Source organism: Rhododendron vialii, chromosome 1a (assembly GCF_030253575.1).
Source record: "Rhododendron vialii isolate Sample 1 chromosome 1a, ASM3025357v1".
Lineage (NCBI taxonomy): Eukaryota > Viridiplantae > Streptophyta > Magnoliopsida > Ericales > Ericaceae > Rhododendron > Rhododendron vialii.
This window is the reverse complement of record NC_080557.1, coordinates 29216284-29240521: the sequence shown is the minus strand read 5'-3', so window position 1 is coordinate 29240521 and position 24238 is coordinate 29216284. Positions and strand designations below refer to the sequence as shown.

The 24238-nt window shown below is 38.1% G+C and overlaps 3 protein-coding genes across 6 annotated transcripts in view; 2 read left to right on the top strand and 1 right to left on the bottom strand.

Moving 5' to 3' along the window:
• Positions 1–962: 962 nt before the first annotated feature.
• LOC131330068 (uncharacterized) lies at positions 963–2210 on the bottom strand. The gene is made up of 2 exons (XM_058363563.1): positions 2180–2210; positions 963–1702 (listed from the first exon to the last, which is right to left on the bottom strand). Exons 1-2 carry the CDS (start codon positions 2208–2210, stop codon positions 963–965), a joined length of 771 nt encoding a protein of 256 aa, XP_058219546.1.
• A 2780-nt stretch (positions 2211–4990) lies between these two features.
• LOC131308144 (uncharacterized) overlaps positions 4991–24238 on the top strand; it is a 77096-nt gene continuing 57848 nt past the window's right edge. Inside the window, exons 1-2 of one of the 4 annotated variants that reach the window (XM_058334965.1) lie at positions 4991–5240; positions 5279–6068. In XM_058334965.1, the coding sequence (XP_058190948.1) occupies positions 5315–6058 (744 nt within the window). In that variant the 5' untranslated portion in view covers positions 4991–5240; positions 5279–5314 and the 3' untranslated portion in view covers positions 6059–6068. Of the gene's footprint in view, positions 5241–5278; positions 6485–24238 lie in introns of those variants that run through there. The other 3 variants (XM_058334969.1, XM_058334975.1, XM_058334962.1) reach the window with 3 other exon arrangements.
• LOC131308113 (BTB/POZ domain-containing protein At2g46260-like) lies at positions 11557–20038 on the top strand. The gene is made up of 6 exons (XM_058334930.1): positions 11557–11964; positions 15207–15332; positions 17079–17197; positions 17300–17363; positions 17679–17958; positions 18782–20038. The coding sequence occupies exons 1-6, from the start codon at positions 11715–11717 to the stop codon at positions 19593–19595; spliced, it is 1653 nt and encodes a 550-aa protein (XP_058190913.1). The 5' UTR covers positions 11557–11714; the 3' UTR covers positions 19596–20038.

Sequence of the window (24238 nt, the reverse complement as noted above, 5' to 3'; positions counted from 1 at the left end):
GGCCCGAGTTTGGACATATTTCAAATCACACACATCAGTGTGGATTAAACCCAAAGGTTCTGTGCTTCTTTCTACTGTTTTGAAAGATGCTCTCGGCATTTTAGCCTCTACACAAGTCTCACACTTATGTTTTTTATCAAATTGGAAAGCTGGAATATGGTCCAAGTTAATTAATCTACGCATAGAATCATAATTAACATGACCTAGTCTACCATGCCACAAAAAGGAAGACTCAAGCACATAAGCAACAGGGGATTTCTTTTTATTGATAGTAGGGATAACAGTCATTACATTCATCTTAAAGAGACCATCGGTCATGTAACCTTTCCCTACATACATTCCAGCTTTAGTCAGAGTGACCCTATCAGCCTCGAAAACCAGGCGGAAGCCGTGCTTGCTCAACAGTGAGCTAGAAACCAAATTCTTACGAATATCTGGCACGAACAGCACACTGTTCAGAGTCAACTCTTTTCCCGAAGTCATCTTGAGGACCACTTTCCCCTGCCCCGCAACATCCGAGGTAGCTGAATTCCCCATAAACAGCTTCTCACCGTTAGCAACCGGCTCGAAGGTAGTGAACAACTGCCTGTCACAACAGATATGACGTGTAGCCCCTGTGTCTACCCACCATTCCTGTGGGTTTGAACCAACCATGTTCACTTCAGATACCATAGCCGAGAGGTTGATATCAGACACTCCTGTCTCCACCTGAGCCAAGTGCGCCTGAGTGCGAGGGTTTGATGGCTTCGTACATTCCGAAGCTCTATGCCCGAATTTGTTGCAGTTAAAGCAAGTACCCTGAAACTTTTCTCTTGGTTTCTTCGCAACACCACCTCTCGGTCCCAGATTGACACTTTTGTCCTTCTGCTTGCCAGCTTGCTTGTCAGACTGCTTGTCAAAACGCTTGTCAGAACGCCTGTCATTCTGATTTTTCCTCCCACCGGAAGATTGACCATGCTCCATCATGTTTGCCTTGGCCATGTAGGAGGCCTTTGCACTCCTATCCATACCTCGATTCTCCTCTTCAATACGGAGCTTGATGAAAAGATTCTCCAAGGGTCCTTATTCTTGAACATGAGATAGCTCTTGAACTCTTTCCATGCTGGAGGTAGCTTATGGATGACCGCGGCCACCTGGAATGCTTCACTCAGAATCATCCCTTCAGTCCTAATCTCATTGAGCAGGAGCTGCAGCTCTTGGACTTGGACTTGGACTGCCACAAACTTGGAGTCCACCATCATATAATCAAGGAACCGGCCCACAACAAACTTTTTGGACCCAGCACCCTCGATCTTGTATTTCCTGTCTAAGGATTCCCATAACTCCTTGGCCGACGGAGCCTCGCCATACACAGAATACAGCGAATCATCTAGAGCATTCAAGATGTAATTCTTGCACATGTAGTCATGCTCTTTCCACCTAGCCACATCAATCCGCTTCTGAGTGTCAGGATCGTCCTCAGCAATAACGGGTGCTTCCTCGACAAGCCACTTTGCCAAGTTCAAGGTGGTGAGATAGAATAACATCTTCTGTTGCCACCTTTTGAAATCGACCCCAACAAATTTGCCCGGTCTCTCCACGTGAGACATTGGAACGGAGGGAATCCCAGGAATAGGAGCATGAATTGGAATAGCCACACCGCCACTTCCATTGCCACTGACATTACCAGTCTCTTTCTCTTTGCCAGTGCCAGTAGTTTTCCCTTACTCAGTTGTCATGTTTTCCTGAAATTAGGAACAACCACATATAAGAGATTAAATCAAGTTACAAAAACAATAACAGTGGACAGAAAATAAAGACGAGATATAAACAGATTTTGTAGGATCGAACCGAGTCCTGTGTGATACCACAGTCTCCTTAAGAAAGATTCGCCGCCTACCGTCGGTGTTGTAGGTTCTTGTTCGGCGTCTTCCTCCCAGGGTTGGCTCGGCTAAACCGCAAGCCGTCGGAACACCACCGTCGACCGCCTTGGTGAACTGACTACCGCCTGTCACTCTCTCTCAAAGAACAATATGCTGGAATTATTGGAAGGGCTGGAATTTTTTGATTCTTCCTCCAAAACGTGAGCCTCCTTTATATAGAGTGGAGGAGGAAGAAGGGGTGAATGCAGCCATCAATTGCTGAAATGAATTCAGCCATTATGCTGCCATCAAAAGCTTGGAGGTTACAAGAATAAAACAGCCATCAATTGCTGAATAATACATAATCATGGCCATCATGGGAGGGGTTACGGGAGTTACAATATCTCACACATCAATACGTCTATTGATTATGGAGCGTCCAGATACAACGAACCCGGTACATGCTCGGTTGCCTCGAGAGACCCTCCGGTAGCCCCGATTTCATTCATCTGAAATTTCGTAAAATTTCCAACACAATAAAACAGTAAATTTACGGACCCTTTATCTACTTTTACAAAGTCACATAAAATGTTGATAATGGATCGTCCATTCTGAATCGCACATGATATAATGATTATTGAGCGGCACAAAGTAATTATGTAGCACAGTCAAAAGCATTTTCCCTAATGCTCTTTCGAAAAAATGAATAGTACTTTTTACCAACGCGCCTTTTATCTCTTTTCTTTTAAAGGTCACATGCATGCCGATAAGTGAGTATATTTTTTTCTAAGTTGCACAAGTTATGGTGATAATGGAGCGGTACAAAAAGAGTAATATAGCATAGCCCCCCAAAAAAAAAAAAAAAATTCTATGCTCTGTTTGAAGAAAGAATAGTGTGCTTTTTCCATTGGTTTTGAAGAGACATACCTACATGTGGTGAAAAAAGTTGTCAGTAAAATACATAACGTTGCTCCGAAAGTGCTAAATAATCACTCTAGTTTATCTGTTCAAAAAAAAAAATCACTCTAGTTTATGACTTTAAACCTATCAAATGGCCTGGACTAGGCCAACATTTCTAGGTCAAGAAAAAATCACTCTAGTTTATGACTTTAAACCTATCAAATGGCCTGGACTAGGCCAACATTTCTAGGTCGAGCTTGGGCTGACTGGACCATCCTATTTAAAACGGGAAATTTCTAACCGGTCCTATTTTTGTGTATGGGTTCCATGCAAACCTTCTTTTGTAAGTGCTATTCCTTCCAAACCCTTTTTAAATATGCTTTTATTATTTTGCCCTTTTCACTTTTCAACACCCACAAAATTCACACTCTAAGAATTCACACCCCCACAGAATTCACACTCCCAAAAATTTACACCTCTCAGAAGAATTCACACCCCCAAGAATTTTCACACCTTTGCAAAATTCACATACCTTTGCAAGAATTCACAACCCCCAAATTCACACCCCTTTGTAAGAATTCACACCTCTGAATTCACATTCCTTTGCAGAATTCACACCCCCTTTGCAAGATTTCACACCACTAAAATTCACACCCTTTCACTATTCACATCATTAGAATTTATATTTTAAAAAAAGACACAATTCACACGCAAAAGAAGAATTTACACTTTTGAAAAAGACACAATTCACACTCAAACGAAGAATTCACTCCTTCAAAAAAATACAGAATTCACATTCCCAAATTAAGAATTCACACCCCCAAATTAAACCCCAAATTAACAATTCACAGCTCCTTAAAATCCATTTATTGTACGCTGTAGTGTAGTAGTGGTGGTAATTGCATAGATGTATGTAGGTGTACATATTCTTATAGATTTTTTCTATAAAAAATGCCAGTTCTGTGGTGGTAGTGGTTTTTTATACAAAGATGTATGTATACATATGTTCTACTGTGATTAAAAAAGAAGAAGGTATGTTGGCATGTACAAAGATTATCTCATCTCTTGCCCCGCCACGCCGTCACCGACTTGAAGAAGAAGTCTCCAGCTTCGTCGTCTCCAGCTCTCCCCACACGCCGTTGCCGACCTTGACCTCGTCACCTTCCAAATTAAGAATTCACATTCCAATTACACTTATGATTTATTACATTCTCAAATTAAGAATTCACATTCCAACTACACTTATAATTTATTATATTCTCAAATTAAGAATTCACACCTCCAAGACACAATTCGCACACAAATGAGGAATTCACATGTTCAGAAAGGACACAATTTACACCCAAATGAAGAATTTAAACATTCGAAAAAAGATGGAATTCACATTCCAACTACACTTATCACATTCTCAAATTAAGAATTCACACCTCCAAGTTACACAATTCACACCCCCAAATTAAACTCCAAATTAACAATTCACAGCTCCTTAAAATCCTATTATAAGCTGTACTGTAGTGGTGGTGGTGGTAATTGCATACAGAGATGTATGTATGTGTACATATTCTTCTAGATTTAAAAAAAAAAATTAATGCCGTACTATGGCGGTGGTTGTTTTTTGCATAGAGAGATGTATGTATACATATTCTTCTACTATAATTAAAAAAAGAAAAAGAAAAGAAAAGAAAAGGTATGTAGGCATGTACAAGGATAATCTCATCTCTCGCCTCTTATTGATACCTATGGTCTTGAAGAAAAAGTCTACAGCGTCGTCGTCTCCAGCTCCCCCGCCACGCCGTCGCTGACCTCGACCTCATTGCCTCTCAGTACAGCTGCCTCGCACTCCTCCTCAACCCCCACCGCAACCGCCTCCCTTTCGCCGCTCATGCCTTGAAGATTGTCTCCGATGCCTGGTCAGATCTAGAGGCCGACGACAAGGATATGGAGGCATTGTGGTTCCAGTCGCAACTGATGGTGACGATGACGATGTTTACGAAGGGACGGGCCAGATGACGGGATTGGGGTTTTTAGATGGGGTTCCGTGCAACCAATGAATCAGTGGGGGCATTTAGGGAAATTTACTTAAAACAGGGCTTACGTGGAATGTGCTTGAAATGTGATGGGGTTGGACGGATAGAGAGTGACAAAAGAGGGCCGGCGAATAAGTTGGGTCATATAACAAAACAAGTGTGGCCCAAGAATGAAAAACTAGAAAACAAATCTTGGCCCAGACCTTGTGGAGTACAGTATTTATTAGAAACAGAATCGATCAAAAGGAAGAGAGGGAAAAGAAACAGTAACCACCACCACCGCACTAGACTTTCTGTTTGAGACAGAGGAGAGGAGGGAAACCACTCGTCTCTCTCTCTCTCTCTCTCTCTCCGTTTCTTGATGAAATTTTCGATTCTTGATTCTAATCGCTCCCGCTAGTCAGTTCAACCACCGAAGCAAAAGAAACTCAAGAAGAAGAAGAATATCTAATTCAGGAGAGAAAGAGTTCTTGTTGAGAGAGAGAGAGAGAGAGAGAGAGAGAGAGAGAGAGAGAGAGAGAGAGAGAGAATTACTTGTACACTCACATGGAGAAGGAAACCCACCTGCTAGAGATCAACCTGATCTCCGCCCAAGGCCTCAAACCCCCGTCCGCCAACCTGCGCCGCCGTCTCCAGACCTACGCCATCGCGTGGGTCGACCCGGCCTTCAAGCTCCGCACCCGCCCCGACCAGATAGGCGGCGAGAACCCCACGTGGAACGAGAAGTTTTTCTTCCGCGTCACCCCCGACTTCCTCCGCGGCGAGACCTCCGCCGTCTCCGTCGAGATCTACGCCGCCGGCTGCTTCAGCGACCCCCTCGTTGGCACCGTCCGCTTCCTCCTCAGCAGCTGCCTCTCCGGAGCCACCCCATCGTTCACCGCCGTCCAGGTCCGGCGCCCCTCCGGCCGGTTCCACGGCGTCCTCAACATCGCCACCGCCGTCGTGAACGGATTGCACTTGGTAAATATCGCCGCCGGTTCGTCGCCAGCGATCTGCTTGCGAGATCTCATGGAGAAGAGTCGCCGGCAAAGGAAGAAGGGGTCGGAGAAGAGCGAGAAGTCGTCCGGCGGTGAATCTGACGGGGCTGATTTGACGACGTCGTCGACGGCTGGTTCGTCGACGGTGTTGAAGGAGTGGAACTTTGGTGAGAGGGGAGAGAAGGTGGGGAAAGGAGGTGCGATATCGGACGGTCGAGGATTGCTGTGCGGATTGATGAAGGTTCATTTCAGACCGTACGATCACAACTTGCGGTTTTTGGCGGCTTCGCACTTGGAGAACAAGGAGAACTGAGAAATCGTTTGTTTGATGAAGGGCGCTGATTTCGTGGTTGACAGTGTAATGGATGGAACGGTCAAGATCATCCTGGTAAATCGACTCGTGTTCGTTGGTTGATAGTAATTCTAGGATATCCCAAACCAAACAAATGCAAGAGCACGCAATGGGCGTTTGTGCAAAGTGTATGTGGTTTTACTATTTTTCTGTTTGCTAGTAGTATGTGGGGTGGTGTTGTTTGACTGTGCAATTCTGAGCTCCTTGAGGAAATCTGATCTGAAAGTAGTAGTACTTTAGTTACGTTTGTTTACCAGAGAAATAAATATAGTACTGTAGTAGAAAATTGAGAATAGGAATAGCGGTTAGCCATTAACTTGTTCTTACTTTTGATTCGAAAATTTTGAAGGCCTTGTTTGTGGCTGGCTGGCTGGCTACAATACATTTTCTACCTATTCCGAATGTTGTTTTTTCTGGGAGTAGCTGTGGAGTATTTTGTAGTGTAGAGCAGGGGTTTTAAAATAAAGTGTTTTCAATGAGTCGAGACCAAAAGCAAATTACAGACTCCCCGTTTGTTTCGACATTAAAACATAGAACTTATTATGTTTGGTTTAGTGGTAATAAGTGAAAAGAGATAGAGAAAAAAATTTATTAAAAACTGTGTCAAGAGTTAAAAGTTACTCTTAAAATTGAGAACCAAGCGGAGTGACTATTGTACATGAGAGAATGTGAGAATTCTTCGTCGTGGTGAGCGGAGTGCACGTGAAGAGAAAGAGCATCCTATTTTGCATGCATTGACGTGGCCATGAGAGAATTCTTCGTCACACAAGTCCAACAGGGGTGATCATGGAATCGGCAAACGGGGGCGTACTCTTGTGTTTTTCAAAGGTATAAAATCGTTTTACGCCCAATGATGTAAAAGACTTTTTCAAAATGTTCATTTTTCGGGCATTTTAACGACCAAATATCGGAAAATATCTAAATTGTTTTTAGCAAAAATATTTTACGTCCAATCAAACGGAACCACAATGTTAATTATAATTTCTGTTTTTAACTTTGTTTTGTTTTTATTTTGTAATCATTACCCTATTTTTTCAATTATTACTTTCATTTCTCTTTTTATCTCTCTCTACTCATTACTTATCTCTCCAATCATTACCTTATTTTTCTCTCCATCCACTACCAAAACTAAAATACCCAAAGATGAAAATCAAACAAAGGCGAAAAGTTTTCTGCTTGGGGATTGTATAATTAAATAACTCACTAATGTTTTTAAAAATTTGGTATAGTATTCTAGTATAGTGGAAGATTGCTTGTTCGGACCAAATTTTTGCGCACCATGACCAATATTGGGGTCAATTTCACCGTTAATTTGCACGGAATAAATTTGCCTGACTTTTTTGATAACTCAGGTATCCAAACCAACTTTTGCACATCACGACTAATACTGGGGTCAATCTCATCGTCCATTTACAGGAAATAAATTGGCCGGACTTACCAAGCAAAGAAATCACCCATGAGATCCTCTCAATCCCAATTAAGAAGTCTCAACCCCGATCCACCATAACATACTGTATTCGTCCATCAGGTCTCCAAGAAATGATCACTCAACTCTATCAACTCTACTTTGCATTAGATCATTACTTCTTGATCGTTTAACCAACCATGTAAAGAATTACCATAATAAAATTAAACACATTTTCCCATGTTAAAAATCAAAACCAATCAGCCTAAAGTGTCGCCCAAGTAATATACCAATTGATTATGGAAAATACAAAAAAACTTCGCATAGAGTCCCAAACTAACGGATGCATATTGAGAGAGAGAGAGAGAGAGAGAGAGAGAGAGGGAGAGAGAGAGAGAGAGAGAGAGAGAGAGAGAGAGAGATTTTCTCATAGTAACTATTCTTCTATAATTCGCTCGTGGTAATCGTTTTACATCAGCGTGCATAAATTTAGCATTATAGAATATTGATGACACCGTCAACTCGGATCACAAAATGAAGAAGATGACACCATCAACTCCTATCAAATTTTTGATGAGTCAAGAAGTCGTAAAATAGATGATGACACCGTCAGCTCATATCAAATTTTAGATGAGACAAAAAGTCGTAAAATTAATTGGACAATCCATTAGAGCATGTACACCGGTACTATGTAAAATACCTACTTAAAAAGGTACAATTTCTATTTTACATACTCACTTTTTACTTTCATACCACGGCAGTCTCTTTATAATTTCCTCTCCATCCATTAAATATTAGAAAATACTCCTACAATTGCAGTATATATGCATATATATCTATATATCTATATCTATTATATGTTCATATACTGCAGGCCTCCGTTAAGATCGAGGTCGCCACCTGGTGAGATCGAAGTCGCCAGACCATCATTGAAGACCTCCGTCGAGATCAATTTCGGCGAGAACCGTGGAGAGAAATTGAACCACTGTTTTGTTGCAAATCATTCGAAAACCATTGTTGCAGCCTTTTTTTGGTTTGGGTTTGAAAACCACTGTTTGAAACTGCCATTTTTTGTTTGGGTTTCACGATAAAAAATGGTTTAGGTTGGGTTTCTGTAGAGAGAAAAATCGGTTTTGGATTTCACGATGAAAAGAAGAGAGGAGAGAGAAAGAAACAATACAAGTGGAGAGGCATGGTTCATAAATCTATTTTACCTCCCCATTTACCTCATTCGGTGCAGCCTCCATTTTTTTTTTTTCTCTCCAAGATAGCTAAAAAGGTATTTTCCCTCCTCTGATGTACATGCTCTTATACTAGTACTTGTTGGCGGAGCCACTTGAAGACGAGCGGGGGCACGCGCCCCCACTGAAAACTCTTTTTTTTTTTTTTTGTCCAGATTTTGTATTTTTTCCTTGTAATTGGCTTCTTAAATTATTCTTTGTTTAATTACTTTAATACATTTTGTTGTTTGATATTAATGAATAAAAAGAGTCACCACTCACCATTTGAAACTCTTCAATACATAATGTCCAAACTTGTAAGTGGCTAAACCATGGGTTATATGCATTATACTTCATTAATTATTCACTATTTTGAAAGTAATCTTGTCTTTGTCGATAGAATTTACAACACGTGACGAAATTAGAGGTTTTAGCATAAAATTTGAAAAGAAAAGCACATTTTTTCTTATTGGATCAAGATTGCTAAATATTAACATTTTAGTTATTGTGTATCTAACTGCTATTAGACTTGGTCCATTGAGACAATTCAAACAATTGATTTATTTTGATAGTTTATGAAATTACTACCTTCCTTAGTAAATGTGTTAGCTTTTTTTTTAAAATTATTTTTAGCACAAGCATTCTTTTTTTATTTTGGTGTTGCTAATTATGATTTTTTTTTGGTTGAAGTGTGTTTAAAAAGTGCCCCCACTATCGTTAATTCCTGTCTACGCCATTGGAGTCATATGAATGTCAATGGTTTTAGAATATTCCCGAATAAGAGCATCCACAGTGGAATAATAAAAACCAAAATGTTGCTAAGGTTAATAATATTTGCTCAAAAAAGTATTTACATTGGAATAACCAAACTTAGCAATCTTTAGCAACTAGTAACCTTTTGCTAATAACCAAATTTTCTCTATCTCAATTAAGTACACCGTTATTACACAAAAACCTTCTCTCTCTTCCCTTTTTTTTTTCTCTCTCTCAACAATGTTTTCAAAAAATAATTTAAAAAAAATTGTATTTTCAGATTTTTTTTCCTGTTTTTTTCAGAATTTTTTTTTACAAAAAAACTATTTTTTTTGAAAATTCTAAAAATTGTAAGTAAATAAAGTGTGTGTTTTAAAAAAAACTGTTTTTGAAATTTCAAAACTGTTTTCATAACTCTTTTACACAAAACTATTTTTGGTAAACAGTTTTTGAGATTTCAAAACTATTTTTCACACAAAATCTGTTTTAAAAAAATTATATTTATAGTTTTTAAATTTTCAAAACTATTTGCGTAAATACCGTTCTTTCAAAGTTTCTCAAAACTGTATTTACAATATTTAAGTGAACAAAGTGTGTGTTTTTGAAAAACTATTTTTTGTTTCGAAAATTTTTTTTTTTTTTTACAAAACTACTGGTTTTTTTTTCTTGAAAACTTTTTTTATACAATTGTTTTTTTTTCTTCAAAAAATATTTTTTCAAAAACCTTTTTTTCAAAAAATATGGGTGAAATGAAGGGAAAAAAATTGGGGGGCCCATTAGTTTTGATTATGGGCAAAAAATAACAAATATGGGATTTGAGACTGCTAACTTTAGCAACCTCTAAATAGATAATCAAAATTTGATGCGACATGTTTTGATTATTCATATTCGCTTATTCTACTGCGGGTAGAATCCTAAAGAGTTTTACAAAATTGTGGAGGAAGAATGAAAATATGTTTTCGTTTTTTTCTTTTCTTCCCATTTTCATTTGGCTTTAAGTTCCTTTTTTTAAAATACACATTATTTGAAGGCATAAATAAATTCCATGATTTGTAGTAGCCACCCAATAATTGGTTGAGGAAAAGTAGATTAACCGACATAGGAAAGAATGAGAGGCTAATAAACAGAGAGAGTATACAATACGGATTCCTCCTCATCATAGTTGACCTTCTGGTGGATTTTCTTATTTTCCAACCTCTAAAAAAGTGACCTTTATACCTATATATATATAGACTTTATACCCGTTGTTTGGCACCGAATTTGTGGATTACAGTATTTAACAAATTTCTTCATGAGGTACATTAGATATTCCAATTTGTAGTTGCATATAGTTAAGCCAGAAAAGACAATTTGTAGGGATACAAAATTAAATACAGCAAAACTTTTAAATGCCTGCATAAAACATCATTGAAAATAATAAAGTTGATCGGACATTAATAATCGTGCAACTACACAAAATGCTACTTTGAAGTGCATTTTTAATACTACCAGACTTGCCATTTATGATTTCAAAAGTAATAAAATCCGATCACTAAGTTATTGCCATTCGATAAATTTAATTTCTTTATCAAACAATTTATTCGTCCATCTCTATTAATTCTTTCTCAAACAATTTATTTGAAGGCACAAAGAATTTTTGAACACGAGATAATATATGTCTAGAGTTTGAGGCCCTGTCCCGTTAAGATTTTTATTTTTTAAGCATTTATTTTTTGTTTTACGAGACCGGTCATTCTCTCATACTACATCACCTCTAATTCAAAAAATAGGAACTTTTATGTTCTGTTAACTAAAATAAGTACTTATTTTTTTAATTAAAAGTGATGTATTGTAAGAAAATGACATGTATTATAAAATAAAAAATAAATACTTAAAAAATAAGAATTTTAACAAAACGAATTTAATGAAAATGAAAATCACCTAATAGGCTAAAATAAAAAATAAGTAATTAAAAAAATTAGAATCTTAACAAAAACGGGTTCAGTGGAACGAGGACTCAGTGAGTCAAGACACGGGTCGCCAGCTCCAGCGGTCCAGCCTTGAAATTCGCGATTAACAAAAATCAACCAAAACGGTCAAATGGAAATCATCGAAAAGTGGTAAAGAAAAGAACTTTCAGCCACTTGTCTCTCTCTCTCTCTCTCTCTTTCTCTCTCTCCTCTCCCTCTCATATCCAGTTCTAACGCCAGGTGGCATCGTTTCATCTTCATCTTGTTCCAGAGAGAGAGGGAGAGAGAGAATGAAAGAGAAGAATTTGGACCTGTTCGATCCGAGCACGGGGATGGACTCCGATTACATGCCGAACAGCAGTACTCGCGACGGAGATTTTGGCTTCGCCTTTAACGACAGCAACTTCTCGGACCGGGTTCTCCGGATCGAGATCATGGCCGATTCGCCGGAGACCCGGTCCGACGGCGAGGCGTGCCACAGCCTCGCCGATTGGGCCAGGCATCGCAAGCGCAGGAGAGAAGATGTCAAGAAAGATAACGGTAATCACCGCGTCTTATTATATATACTCTCTCTCTCTCTATATATATATGTGTGTGTGTGTGTGTGTGTATTTATGCGTATATTATCCGTTTATATCTGTGCTTGTTCACGATCATATAAGGATTGTTGAGGTATTGAGAAATTTGCTAGAATCTGAAGGCTCTGAATAGTGAATTCCCATGTTTTTATGTGTTTTTCGGCCATGTGGATGTGTTTTGTGTATTGTTTTCTCAGATCAAACTTGAAATGGAAAATGACGATTTAGTGTGGTGTTGTCAGTGTATCTTTTTGTGGGTGGAATTTGTGTACTTTTCTGTATTTCTACGTGTATAAATCGGTTTTGTTGCTGCGAAAATTGTGTATTGGAGTATGTATTAGGTGCGTAGCTGTGGTTGTTCACATCATCTATGAAAGGATCACCCAGGTTTGTAAGAATTTGCCTGAATCTGAAGGCTGTTAGTTACGTTTGTTCATTAAGTTCGTGTTGGGGTGAGGGTGTATTTTTAATGTTCGGTTGTTTTCGTATAGAAAATATTTTAGGAGCTTGTTTGGTTTATTGTTTTTTGGAATTGTTTCTTGAATTTTTGACAAAGAACAATTTTTTGGGCAAGTATTAAGAGGATTTTTCGGAGTTATTGGAAAACTATTTCAATAGGTATTGTCAAATTGAATCAAATATGCAAATGATGAGTGTTGTCGTTTTTCGAAACAAGTGCCTGCATAACATAACTGATGCCTTAAACAGAAAGCAAACAAGGTCGAGCATAATTAAACTTTTCGTAACCCTTAGTGTGAGTTATCCAGTTTTAGAAACCACTAAATTAATAGTCACGGGTAGATGAACGTACTGGATATTTCTAAAGCTGAGCTTGAAAGGGGTAACTGGTCGTCGGCTGGGAGTTCTGGCTGGTTCCATGGGGTTTTCTCATTCCACTGCAGGTATTGACCTTTTTTCCAGGATCACTTCCAATGCCTTCATCGGGGAAAAAGCGGGCAAGTTCGCTGGGTAGCACTCTAGGGTAGTTTACTTCCGCCGACATTTGTTGAGGAAAATTATGCTTTGAACGTTACAAATACAGAATCTTACATATTCTTTGGTAGGAGACAAATTTATATATATAAGTTATAAAAGCCCTTGATGACTTTTCGTATTGTAAAAGTCATACATGTAAGAATCATTTGGTACAATTAAAGATGTCTTTTCCGTTGTGTACCCCAGCAGTCTCTCCTTATCCATTGATCCGCATCCAATTGGGCTATATTTTTTCACAATGTACATGAAAGGTTTTTCTTTTATTTTGGTGAAATACTTGGGGCAATATTTCTAGTTTAGTGGGTCAAACTGAGAAATTAAGTTTTAGGCCTATCACAATGACACAAATTTTAGATAATTGAGCGGGGTCAAGTGATCCAACTTGGCCCTTGCCCTTACCCAGTTGTGGGAGAAGAATGATTTTGGAATCAGTCCCCTTATGGTTTGTTGATTACTTCAATCAAGAATGGGAGAATTTGCACAATTCGCCTGGGTGGCTTCGTGGATTCCAATCTAGCGTGTATCCACGTATGTCAATTCAAAAAGAAATTGGATGCATGACTCATAAACAACTCTCTTCTCGGTCAATGGGTTACTTTACGTCTAGTGAAGGAATCAGATGTCGCAAATCATCCCATAACTGTCGCATGCACTCTTGTGGAAAGAATGTTATACATCAATGGGCCTCTAAGAGTTAAAAACACGTCACGTATGAGGCAAGCCTTTGTGATTCTAGACTACCTGAAAACTTGGTACATGTAGTACATAATATATTATTGCTCACTACCAGTTCTCTCTGCAACACAAAGACGATGGTAAAAAAAGCAACTACTATTCTTACCTATTACGTTCTTTTCTTTTAAAGCAAAGGATCAATGAAGACCTATGTCTATTAAAATATGGCGGTGCATGCACTCCGACTCCCTCTGTATTGATTTTTTACTATTGACACTCCCACCTGCTTTATGTCACTTAGATTAGGAGATCTCATTAATTGGATTTCAATGCGTCTCTGTTTTGGACTTCTGGTTAAGAGTATTTTCCTGCAAATTTTAAGTGTTGATTTCTTTTGATTCTTTCAAGGGTAAGATTTAAATGGCATCTTCTCGAAGCTATGTGATGGAACGGACGCAATGAGTCATCTCATAACTGTCATGCATAATCCTGCGGAAATTCATTATTCCATTATGCCGCTAGACTGATTTACCAATTGCTGCTTATTATACATGATATAGGAGTCAGTAATGTGTTCTCAGCAACACTTAGCCCATGTTCAACAAATATGACTACCATTAGTACCTACGTTATCTTTTTCTTTATGCATTGAGTCAAGGCAAACATATGTGAATCATAATTTTTTCATGCACGCTCTTGAGGAGCTCTGCTCTCATGGTTTTTGTCAATTCACACTCCTGCTCTCATCAAGTTGATTCTGTTCATCCTTGTTTTGGTATTCTAGTTTGGGATATTTTCATCCCTCTTTCGTTTCTTTGAAGGTAAGATGTACATGATAACCTCTCCCAAGTTATTGGAAGAAGTGATGCTGTAGTTGGTAACAGATTGCCTACTTTAGAAATATTAAATGCTATGAGTTGCATGTTTAAAATAATTCAGATAGCCATACATATTATTCCTACAAAAGGATTGCTTCAAGTGAGAGTTGAAACCCCACTTGTGAAGATTTTTTCTATTTGCTTTCTTCCTTATTGTTTTCCCGTCATTGGTCCACATGTTGTTTTTCCTTGGTCTAGAGTCCAATTGCCACTAGCGTGGGGGTTAACAGGCTGTTGTGCATAGTATTTGTATCAACATAGTGAAATGAACTCAAGGTGCAAACTCTTGTAAAGTGAAAGAAGAATTCAAATCCTCTCTCTCTCTCTCTCTCTCTCTCTCTCTCTCTCTTATCTTTAACATGGGAAAATATGTTCTATTATGGTAATTCTTTACATGTTTGGACCCTACAAATTATTGGGAAGTGAAATCTAATGCCAATTACAGTTGATAAAGTTGAGCAATCATTGCTTGGAGACCTGATGGATGGTTGCAGTATCTTATGTTGGATGGGATCTCAGATTCCTTAATGTGATTGAGAGGACTCTCTCTTGGATGGATTCTTCCCTTGTGGGAGCCATATTAAAAAATATTCTTCGCTAAACGTTGCTTTTGCCATCCTTGGGTAATATCATTAATGTGAGCAATTGTTTGCAGCTGTGGATACTGCTGGATGTGCTGAGGAGCAGATTTTGAGTTGTAACCAGCCTGATACTGATGATGGGCTGGGCTGTGACAATGAAGATGAAGAAGCAGTTGCGATGATTGAAGAATCGCCTTCAGGTGGTTGAACTTCTTTAAGTCAAGTTGCATTTTGCTCTTGTTTTTTCTTTTCGTTGCTTGATAACTCAGGACCTCATGCCAATTTCACGGGATTTCAATCCTTTCATGTTTTGGTCCACGAGCCATCTTCAATTATGAATAGAATAGTAATTTCAAATTTTGAAGCTTTGGAGAAAAAATGGTAGTGGCTAGGTTATTTAAAAAAGTTTTTCTTAATTTCATTTTTAGATTAGGACTTGAACGATAGATTAGTCCGCGCAGATAGATACCTTTATCTATCTGCCACATTGGAATTAACAATCAAATGTGTCATTGTTCCAATCACCGTGGAAGTGCCAGCCTAAAGGATAGGCTGGTTCACTTGAAGAGAATCTTTTCTGTGATCAAATCCGAATTTTGTTGTACATGAGTAGGCTCTGTAAGATCCAGTTTGCTATGAGCTTGTTTTTGTGCATGGAGCACGTTTATTCTTGTACGACGGTTGGAGTGGTATGAGAATGCACCAATGCCAGCCCTAAGGCTTTTGATATTTGCAGCACTACTCTCTAATTTGTGTGAAGTGTTGCCCCATCTCTCTTTCTTTTCTCGTTCCTTCATTTCTTTCTTCCCTCACTTCTCCATCTTTTCTTCCTTCTTGCCTCTGGTTCCATCATGTCGTCTCTCTTTCCAAGATGCTACGAGTTGTTTACCCAATGCCTTATGCCCAAAAACATTGCTTGGCCCCCTTAATACATTCTAGTGGATGTGATTGGTCAAGTGTGTCATCATTTAGAGTACGCTCAAGAAGAGACAAACCTTTTCTGGAAAGGATGGAGAACTTCACATAATTCCCAATCGCAAATATCTGTCTCTTGCCTGAGCCCTCGAGACTCATTCAAGATGGGTTGCCAAATTTTGAGGTATTCCAAATGATGACACATTTGACCAATCTCGTCCACTAGGGTGGATTAAGGGGCCAAGCAGTGTTTTTGGGCATAAGGCATCGGGTAAACAACTCAAAGCATCAGAGCCGAGAGGGAAGAAGAACAAGAGGGAAGAAACGAGGGAAGGAAGAGAACTTCAAACAAATTAGAGAGCAGTGCTGGAAATATCAACAGCCTTGGGGCTGCCATTGGTGCATTCTCGTACCATTTCAACCGTAGTACAGGAACAGACGTGTTCCGCGCACAAAAACAAGCTCGTTGCAAAGAAATGATCGGGCGTATATGGAGACAAAGTGGAACGATCTATTCAAGTAACTCCCAATTTACTTATCCAAAAAAAAAAAAGTAACTCCCAATGGCAACTCTTCTTCTGGGCCAGCTAGGTTTCATATGTCCAAACTTCAGTGAAAGTGTCATATAAGGTTGGCCCGTAGAAAGGCTGATTTTCATGTTTAGACTGAAGGATCTAAAATAGAACAAAGTAAAGGTAAAACGAGGCCATCAGAGAGTCGAGGCCTTCCAAATTATAAATGAAGAGATGTAGAGGTTATATGCATTGTGTCTGTGATGTCTGAAACAAGGCCTAACCTGTAGTTGGCTGCCAAGATAGTTCATAACATGAAAAGGTACCAGCTGAAGAAGGCTGGTATTGTAAGAAAGTGGTGTACCGGCACCATTTTAGTCGGAAGGTGCTGCATTAATGTCACATTGCTGTGGAATGGAATTTATGTAACTTTCCTGTGGATCAGATTAGGAGAAAATTTTGATATTGCAATAACCAGTGGATCCGTAAGTGTAACTCTTCGTGTTGTGTCTTTTGTAGGAGATGAAGGTGCCAATAGTAATGACTCAAACTGGAGCATGGATGGTTCTGTTCTGAGAGTTAAAACTTTACACATCAGCTCTCCAATATTAGCAGCTAAAAGTCCATTTTTCTATAAAGTAAGGAAAATTACTTATCCATTGTTTCTTTTCTTTCTTTATCTGATATAGTCTATATGCTGAGTGATGTCTGTATCCACTTTTTTTCTGCCTTGTATGTAGCTCTTCTCAAATGGGATGAGGGAATCAGAGCAGCGGCATGTAACCTTACGGGTCAATGCCTCTGGTATGGTTTAATTTCAAGCATATCTTTCTTTCTTTAGTAGTCCTAGTTTCTGAAATGGTACTCTCTAGTTTGTCACACTCTTTCTCAGTTTCAAGCATGAAATTTTATGATTGCCTTTCTTTGTTGTGTTACGAGTACAAGTACATGTACTAAAATCACACCATTAAGCGAATGCCACAGCCAAACACTATGTTTCAGGTCGTGCTAGTTCCCCCAGAAAAATTCCTCTTGTTTATGTAATTTGCGAGAATAGTAGAGACACTGTTAAATTTGTGCTACCTTAAATAACTGCCACTTTTTCCCTGTGTGGAACAGAGGAAGCTGCCCTCATGGAGCTCCTGAATTTTATGTATAGCAACACCTTATCTACAACTACTGCTCCTGCTTTGTTGGATGTGCTGATGGCTGCAGACAAGTTTGAGGTTGCTTCATGCATGAGGTATTGCAGCCGACTGTTGCGCAATTTGCCCATGACACCTGAGTCTGCATTGCTTTATCTTGAACTTCCTTCGGGTGTCTTAATGGCTGAAGCGGTTCAACCGTTGACAGATGCAGCAAAGCAGTTCCTTGCTGCCCGTTACAAAGATATAACCAAGTAAGCCTCTTTTCTCCCGCTTTGAAATTCCTAATCTCTTTTCCCTTCTGAACTTCTGTACTGATTTTTCCTTGGACAAACTGTTTTTATTTTTTTTATCTCTATTGTGCTATTTCGTCTTAAACATTGAAGTATTAGTATTTCTATGTTGTTGGATGTAATAGGAGAACATCATTTCGGAAGTTTATATTCTCCTTCTCTAGAAGCAAGGAAAAGCAATGATATTTTTTCTTATTGGAAGTGCTACGGGAGGGGAAGACCTAAATCGACGTAGGATGTTCTCATAAAAAGAGATATGCAGTTAGTTAATTTAACTAGCATAATGCGTTTTTGACAAAGCAAAATGGAAAAAAAAAAAGGGTTTAGAAAGCTGGCCAACCGATTGTGATACTAGTTTTCGTTTGGTTTGTTCTCCTCACGACATACATGGGTGACACACCGATATATACTTGCATGATTGCTTCTCATGCAAAACAAATTGATTCGCTCGTATTTTTATTTGATGAATTGATGCATTTTGAATACATGCCAGCAAAAAAAAAACCCAAAAATATTGAGATGCTGTCATTGACTCATTGGATCTTGTACTTTGAGATAACTCAGAGACGAGTGTCGCTCAGAAGAGAAACTTCGTAAAGCTTCTGCGTGAACGTCCTGTGTCATCTTTTAAGGAATTCAATACCTGTTCCACATGGGTAGTAGATAAAGTTTGTATTGGAATTCATTAGTTCGAATAAATTTGAAATGTTCTTCATTTATAAGCAGTGCTTGGCTAAATTTTTTTTTGAGACGCATCTTTTTACTTTTTGCACCTTTGGCCCAGGTTCCAAGATGAAGTTATGGCATTGCCTCTTGCTGGGATCGAGGCGATTTTATCTAGCGATGATCTCCAGGTGGCATCAGAAGACACAGTATACGACTTCGTTTTGAAGTGGGCCCGGGTCCACTACCCAAAACTGGAGGAGCGTCGAGAAATCCTGGGCTCCCGCCTCGGTCGCTACATCCGCTTCCCTTACATGACTTGCCGAAAACTCAAGAAGGTCTTAACGTGCACCGATTTCGACCACGAGCTCTCGTCCAAGGTTGTCCTAGAGTCTCTATTTTTCAAGGCAGAGGCCCCACACCGACAGCGGGCCCTCGCTGCAGAAGATTCTACCCCCACAAATAAGCGTTTCATCGAACGGGCCTACAAGTACCGGCCCATTAAGGTGATTGAGTTCGAACTCCCACGACAACAGTGTGTGGTTTACCTCGACCTGAAGCGAGAGGAGTGTGCGAATTTGTTCCCATGTGGACGGGTCTACTCCCAAGCATTCCACTTGGGTGGACAAGGGTTTTTCCTTTCGGCGCATTGCAATGTGGACCAGCAGACATCTTTCCACTGTTTTGGGTTGTTTCTCGGGATGCAGGAAAAGGGGTCTGTTAGTTTTGCCGTTGACTATGAGTTTGCAGCTAGGTCGAAGCCGACGGAGGAGTATTTGAGCAAATACAAAGGCAATTACACTTTCACCGGTGGGAAAGCTGTTGGGTACCGTAACTTGTTTGCTATACCGTGGACTTCATTCATGGCTGAAGATAGTCTTTACTTCATCAATGGCATTCTCCATCTCAGGGCTGAGCTTACTATCAAGCACTGAGAAATTCTAAAGCTTTCCATAGACTCTCCTTCTTGTGTGGGAGCTAAACCTTCTTTACCTTTGGCTTCAGAAAAGCATTTATGTTATGTTTGGATAATGGATTTATGAGGATTGCCGAGGGAAATAAAATTAAGCATAACGAAGTAAAAGTGTCAGTTTATCTCCTTGGTTTTGCTGTTATTTTCCTTTCCCTTGGCAATCCTTCCACAAATCCACAATCCAAGCGCAGTTTAAAGGAAATGTCTAGGTGCTAGCACTAGGCTTTTTCAACTTCATGGGTCTAATTGTGCTCTGATACTGGTAAGGGGAAATTGGAATTAGATTGCTAGAGAGAAAGGGTCTCCTTTTTCATCTTGTTGCTGTATTGAAAATGGAATTTTGGAAGTGAATAGGCTCTTGTATGGAATTGAAGCCACTTTTTGGATTCATTTTCTGAACTCTAATATTGCTGGCAATCTTTTACTAGTTATGCTTTGACAGAATATGGTACTTTCTTTTAATTATCCTCGACAGAATGTGGTACTTGTATTTTTGTGTGTTATCTTGGCCCTTATGGAAGGTCCCCCAAGAAATCAGCTTTACAAACCTGTTTGGTTGGACAGAATTCTTGGTGGGGAAGTGAGGGAAGGACTTCCGTTGGGCGTAGAGTTGTACTGTATATTTTTCCTGGATTTTTACCAGATTTCTCAGTCTTGATACCTGGTACTAGTAGGATGGTTTCGGTTCTGGAACATGAGATGTATTTTGGGCCAATTCGATTATGTGTAGACTAAGAGCATATCTAGCCCTTCACTTTTTTTTTTTTTTAAAGTATTGGATCTCGCAATTTAAGTAACACCATTGACTCGAAGAAATACTCAATTGTGTTTTACTCAAATAAAGGGTGACAAAGATGTGGCCTCTGGTTTTGAAGATATGCTATGCAGGTATACCGTATACGTACATATATCTCATCCCACCATATTTTGAGACAAACAACATTCAGGAAATATTTTGGGCTCTTTAATGATCACTATTATGGTACTGAAAGTCCAACAAGATGGACTTAAATAGTTTATGGTGATCTCAATGGTAACTGGAACATTGCTGGGAATGTAGGCATATTTGCATAAAAAAAAAAAATCACGCGTGTGTGGAATGGTGAATGATTCTGTGTGTGGTTCTAGACTTATATTTCGCTTCTCCTTAATTAGTTCACTCTTCATACCCCTTTTAAAGTTTAAATTCTTATTGTGTCGACATATATCAGTTCCACAATAATGATTCGAATCATCCGTATTGTAGATCTCGAAAAGGAAAACATGCCTGTGAAGTTTTCTTCAATACTGCCAACAAGTACGCCAACAAGCTTCATGTTTTATTTTTCCAAACAGTGTTAGAGCATTCACATTGTAATAAACAAATTAGTATGGATAAGCAAATTAGTATGGATAAGCAAATTTAACAATAATGCTAAAAAAATACCTCACATTGTAATAAGCAAATTTACAAGTCTTTTAGCAAATGATCAAATTCCACTCATTCCATAACCAAACTTAACAACTTTTACCAATAACCAAAACTCAATAACCAAACTCAATAACCAAATTCAAAACTAAAAAATTAAAAAACACCTCACATTAGAATCGTCTCATCGAGACAAATAATTTGGTGTGGTCGGTTGCGTGATTGAAACTCGTTTGCAATTGGACATAGGTGCATAGCGTATTGTGGGGGGTTTTTTTTTATAGGGATACAAAAATAACCAATGTGGAGTCAAGTTTGTTAAGTTTGATTATGAACTAAATGGATAATCAAATGCTGACGTGGCACATTTTGGTTATCGATTTTGATTATTTCCATTGCGGATGCTCTTAGGCCCCGTTCTGCTAAGGTTCTTATTTTTTAAGTATTTATTTTTCGCTCGATTAAGACCGGGACCAGTGATAGTCGTGAACTCCATCTGCTGGGCATGGCACGTATGATTGGTCTGCTTTACGAGACATGTCATTCTCTCATAATACATTACATTTAATTCAAAAAAGAAGTACACTTATTTAAAAAAATGACATAATTATCCTCAATTAACTCACCAAATGTTTTTTGGACACGAAACAAATTTTCCTAATTGTCACCCACAATCGCTGCCACCCAAAACCACGACTACCACCACAATCCATTGCCATATTGCCCTTCCTCTAAATAAGTACTTATTTATCGTTCCGGAACGATAAATAAGTACTTATTTTTTAAGAAGGCAATTTCAAGCTCAAAAATCATGTGTTTATGCAAATAATTTTCCTATCATTATGGATCTTGTTTGATAGATCTCATTGAGATCTTTAATACGGTGCAAAAAAAATTGAAAAGTTATTTTTCATTTACGTTATTTTTGAGTTTGAAAATGTGAAATAAGTACTTATTGTTTAAGAAGGTGTTCTGGAACGGGACCTAACTCTGATTCTCTCTTTCTCTTTATAATCGTTTCTCTGTGCATCGATTCATGAACCAATGCCACAAAACCCAATTAACACACCACGATCCACTATACTCATTGTACTAATTGTTCATTTATGTTATAATGATCGGATGCATAATCAAACCACTTTGGTGAATTCTTTTACAATTTTTTCACTAATTAAAAAAATTAGTTAAGATCTTTAGTTCGTGTAAAAAAATAAATTAAAACAAAACCTTTGCACTACCGTGCTCTATTTTTGATTCTAATTAATGTCATACTTTAATAATAATAATCTATATTACAAAACAGAGCGGTTTTTATGTACACATACAAATAAGAGTAGCTCTCCAGCCGTCAGATCAAATTTTCAATAGGTTATAGCCATCCAATCAACTTCTTTAATAAATTTATCCTCTCCCTCCCTCTTTCCTTACTTCTTTGGCAATGTTGTCATTTATAGGGACAAACATATATTTTTTTCTTTATTTGGCAATGAGCCTTTTATTATCAAAACGTTTTCTTTTCCCTATCGTCAATCTTTAACTCTATTATTGGGATGTTGTGCATTGTCCACTCATCTGTTAGAAAACTCTATTTAATTTCTTTCTTCTATCAACTGAGGTAACAATAGAAAAATATTATAAAAACTTTACTCATACAAAAGAATAAACTTAATTTTTTTTTTTTGGTAACAAGTTGTTTCACCTATTTCTTGGACGCATGATTGAAAGTAGTAGTGCTTGATAATTTGTCTCAGTTATAGGCCTGTAGCATTCATTTGATTTGAAGGGGGAAAAAACTCAAGTTGTGGCATTCCGTTGCAAGAATTATTTTCAATGTAAAAAAAAAAATAGCATTCATTAACTTACGGGAAGTGGAGTTTTAAAACTATTCATTTTTTTTTTTGATTAGTTGTTGGTTGAACTATATTAGATACGGGTGTGATATAAGTATTGGTTGATCGTGATAGCTGTTAACAAATGGTTGTGCATAAGTTAATTACAAATTTCATTTGGGTATGTGCTCCTACTTTTTCAACGAGTGTGGTATTATTTGTTGTGAAACTATTCTTAGAAGAAATTAGTTCAATTTTTACCATTTGTCTATTTGAAGAGAATTTTAAAAAATTAATTATAAAATTTTTCATTTGGGGTTTTTAAGATTACTAGAAGGGAAGGAGAATTTTTTTAAGTTGTCTAGAAGGGAAGGAGAATTTTTCATTTGGGTTTTTTTTCACTATTTTTGTTTTTTTCATTTGGGTTTTTTTTTTTTCATTTGGGTTTTTTTTTTTCATTTGGGTTTTTTAAGATTACTAGAAGGGAAGGATAATTTTTTTAAGATTACTAGAAGGGAAGGAGAATTTTTCATTTGGGTTTTTTTTCACTATTTTTTTTTTCATTTGGGTTTTTTTTTTAAAGTTGTGTCGTGTCTTTTTTTTATTATTGGCGTATTGTGCCGTGCCTTTAGGCACGGGTAATCACTAGTACTTATTAATATGGGGGGAAGGAGTACTTATTGACATTGGTGATCCCCCACAACAAAAAATATTACTCCCTCCGTCCCTTTTTTATAGTCCGGTATTCTATTTTGGGCTGTCCCTTAATAAGTGTCCATTTTGTAAAGTTAGTGGGTAAAAGTTGGTGCATTGTCTATTTTATCTCTAAAAGTAGATTTCTTTTTGAAAAGTAAGTGAGTAAAAGTGTAATGATGATGGGTAAGTAGGGAAAGTGGAGGAAAAAGTTGATGTGAAAGGTATAATGATGATGTTTTTTTAATAAGTTGGAATTACGAAGCAGGACACTTAAAAAGGGACGGAGAGAGTACATATTTTCAAATTGTTGAAAATTTTCTAATTTGATTGGTTATTCTTAGAAAATTTCATTTTATCCCATCAAACAAAAAACTCTGAGTTGTCATTGCTTATTTACACCACGCAAGGCGAATTGAATTTTAGCACTTTCGATCTTGCCAATTTGGGAGTGAAGAGAGTGAAGCATGGCAGGATATCACCTTAGTAGCACTTTGCTTCTTTTTTCACCTTATCGTCTGTTAGTTGTCTTTGTTTAGGATGTCTTTTTTGTTTGTTTCTTCCTATCTATTGAATAAATGAATTTTTTTTATCCAAAAAAGAAAACGGAGGAGGTTAATTACTTGACAGATTAACTCATGGTGATTCCCACTATCGAATTTGATTGCCCTAATT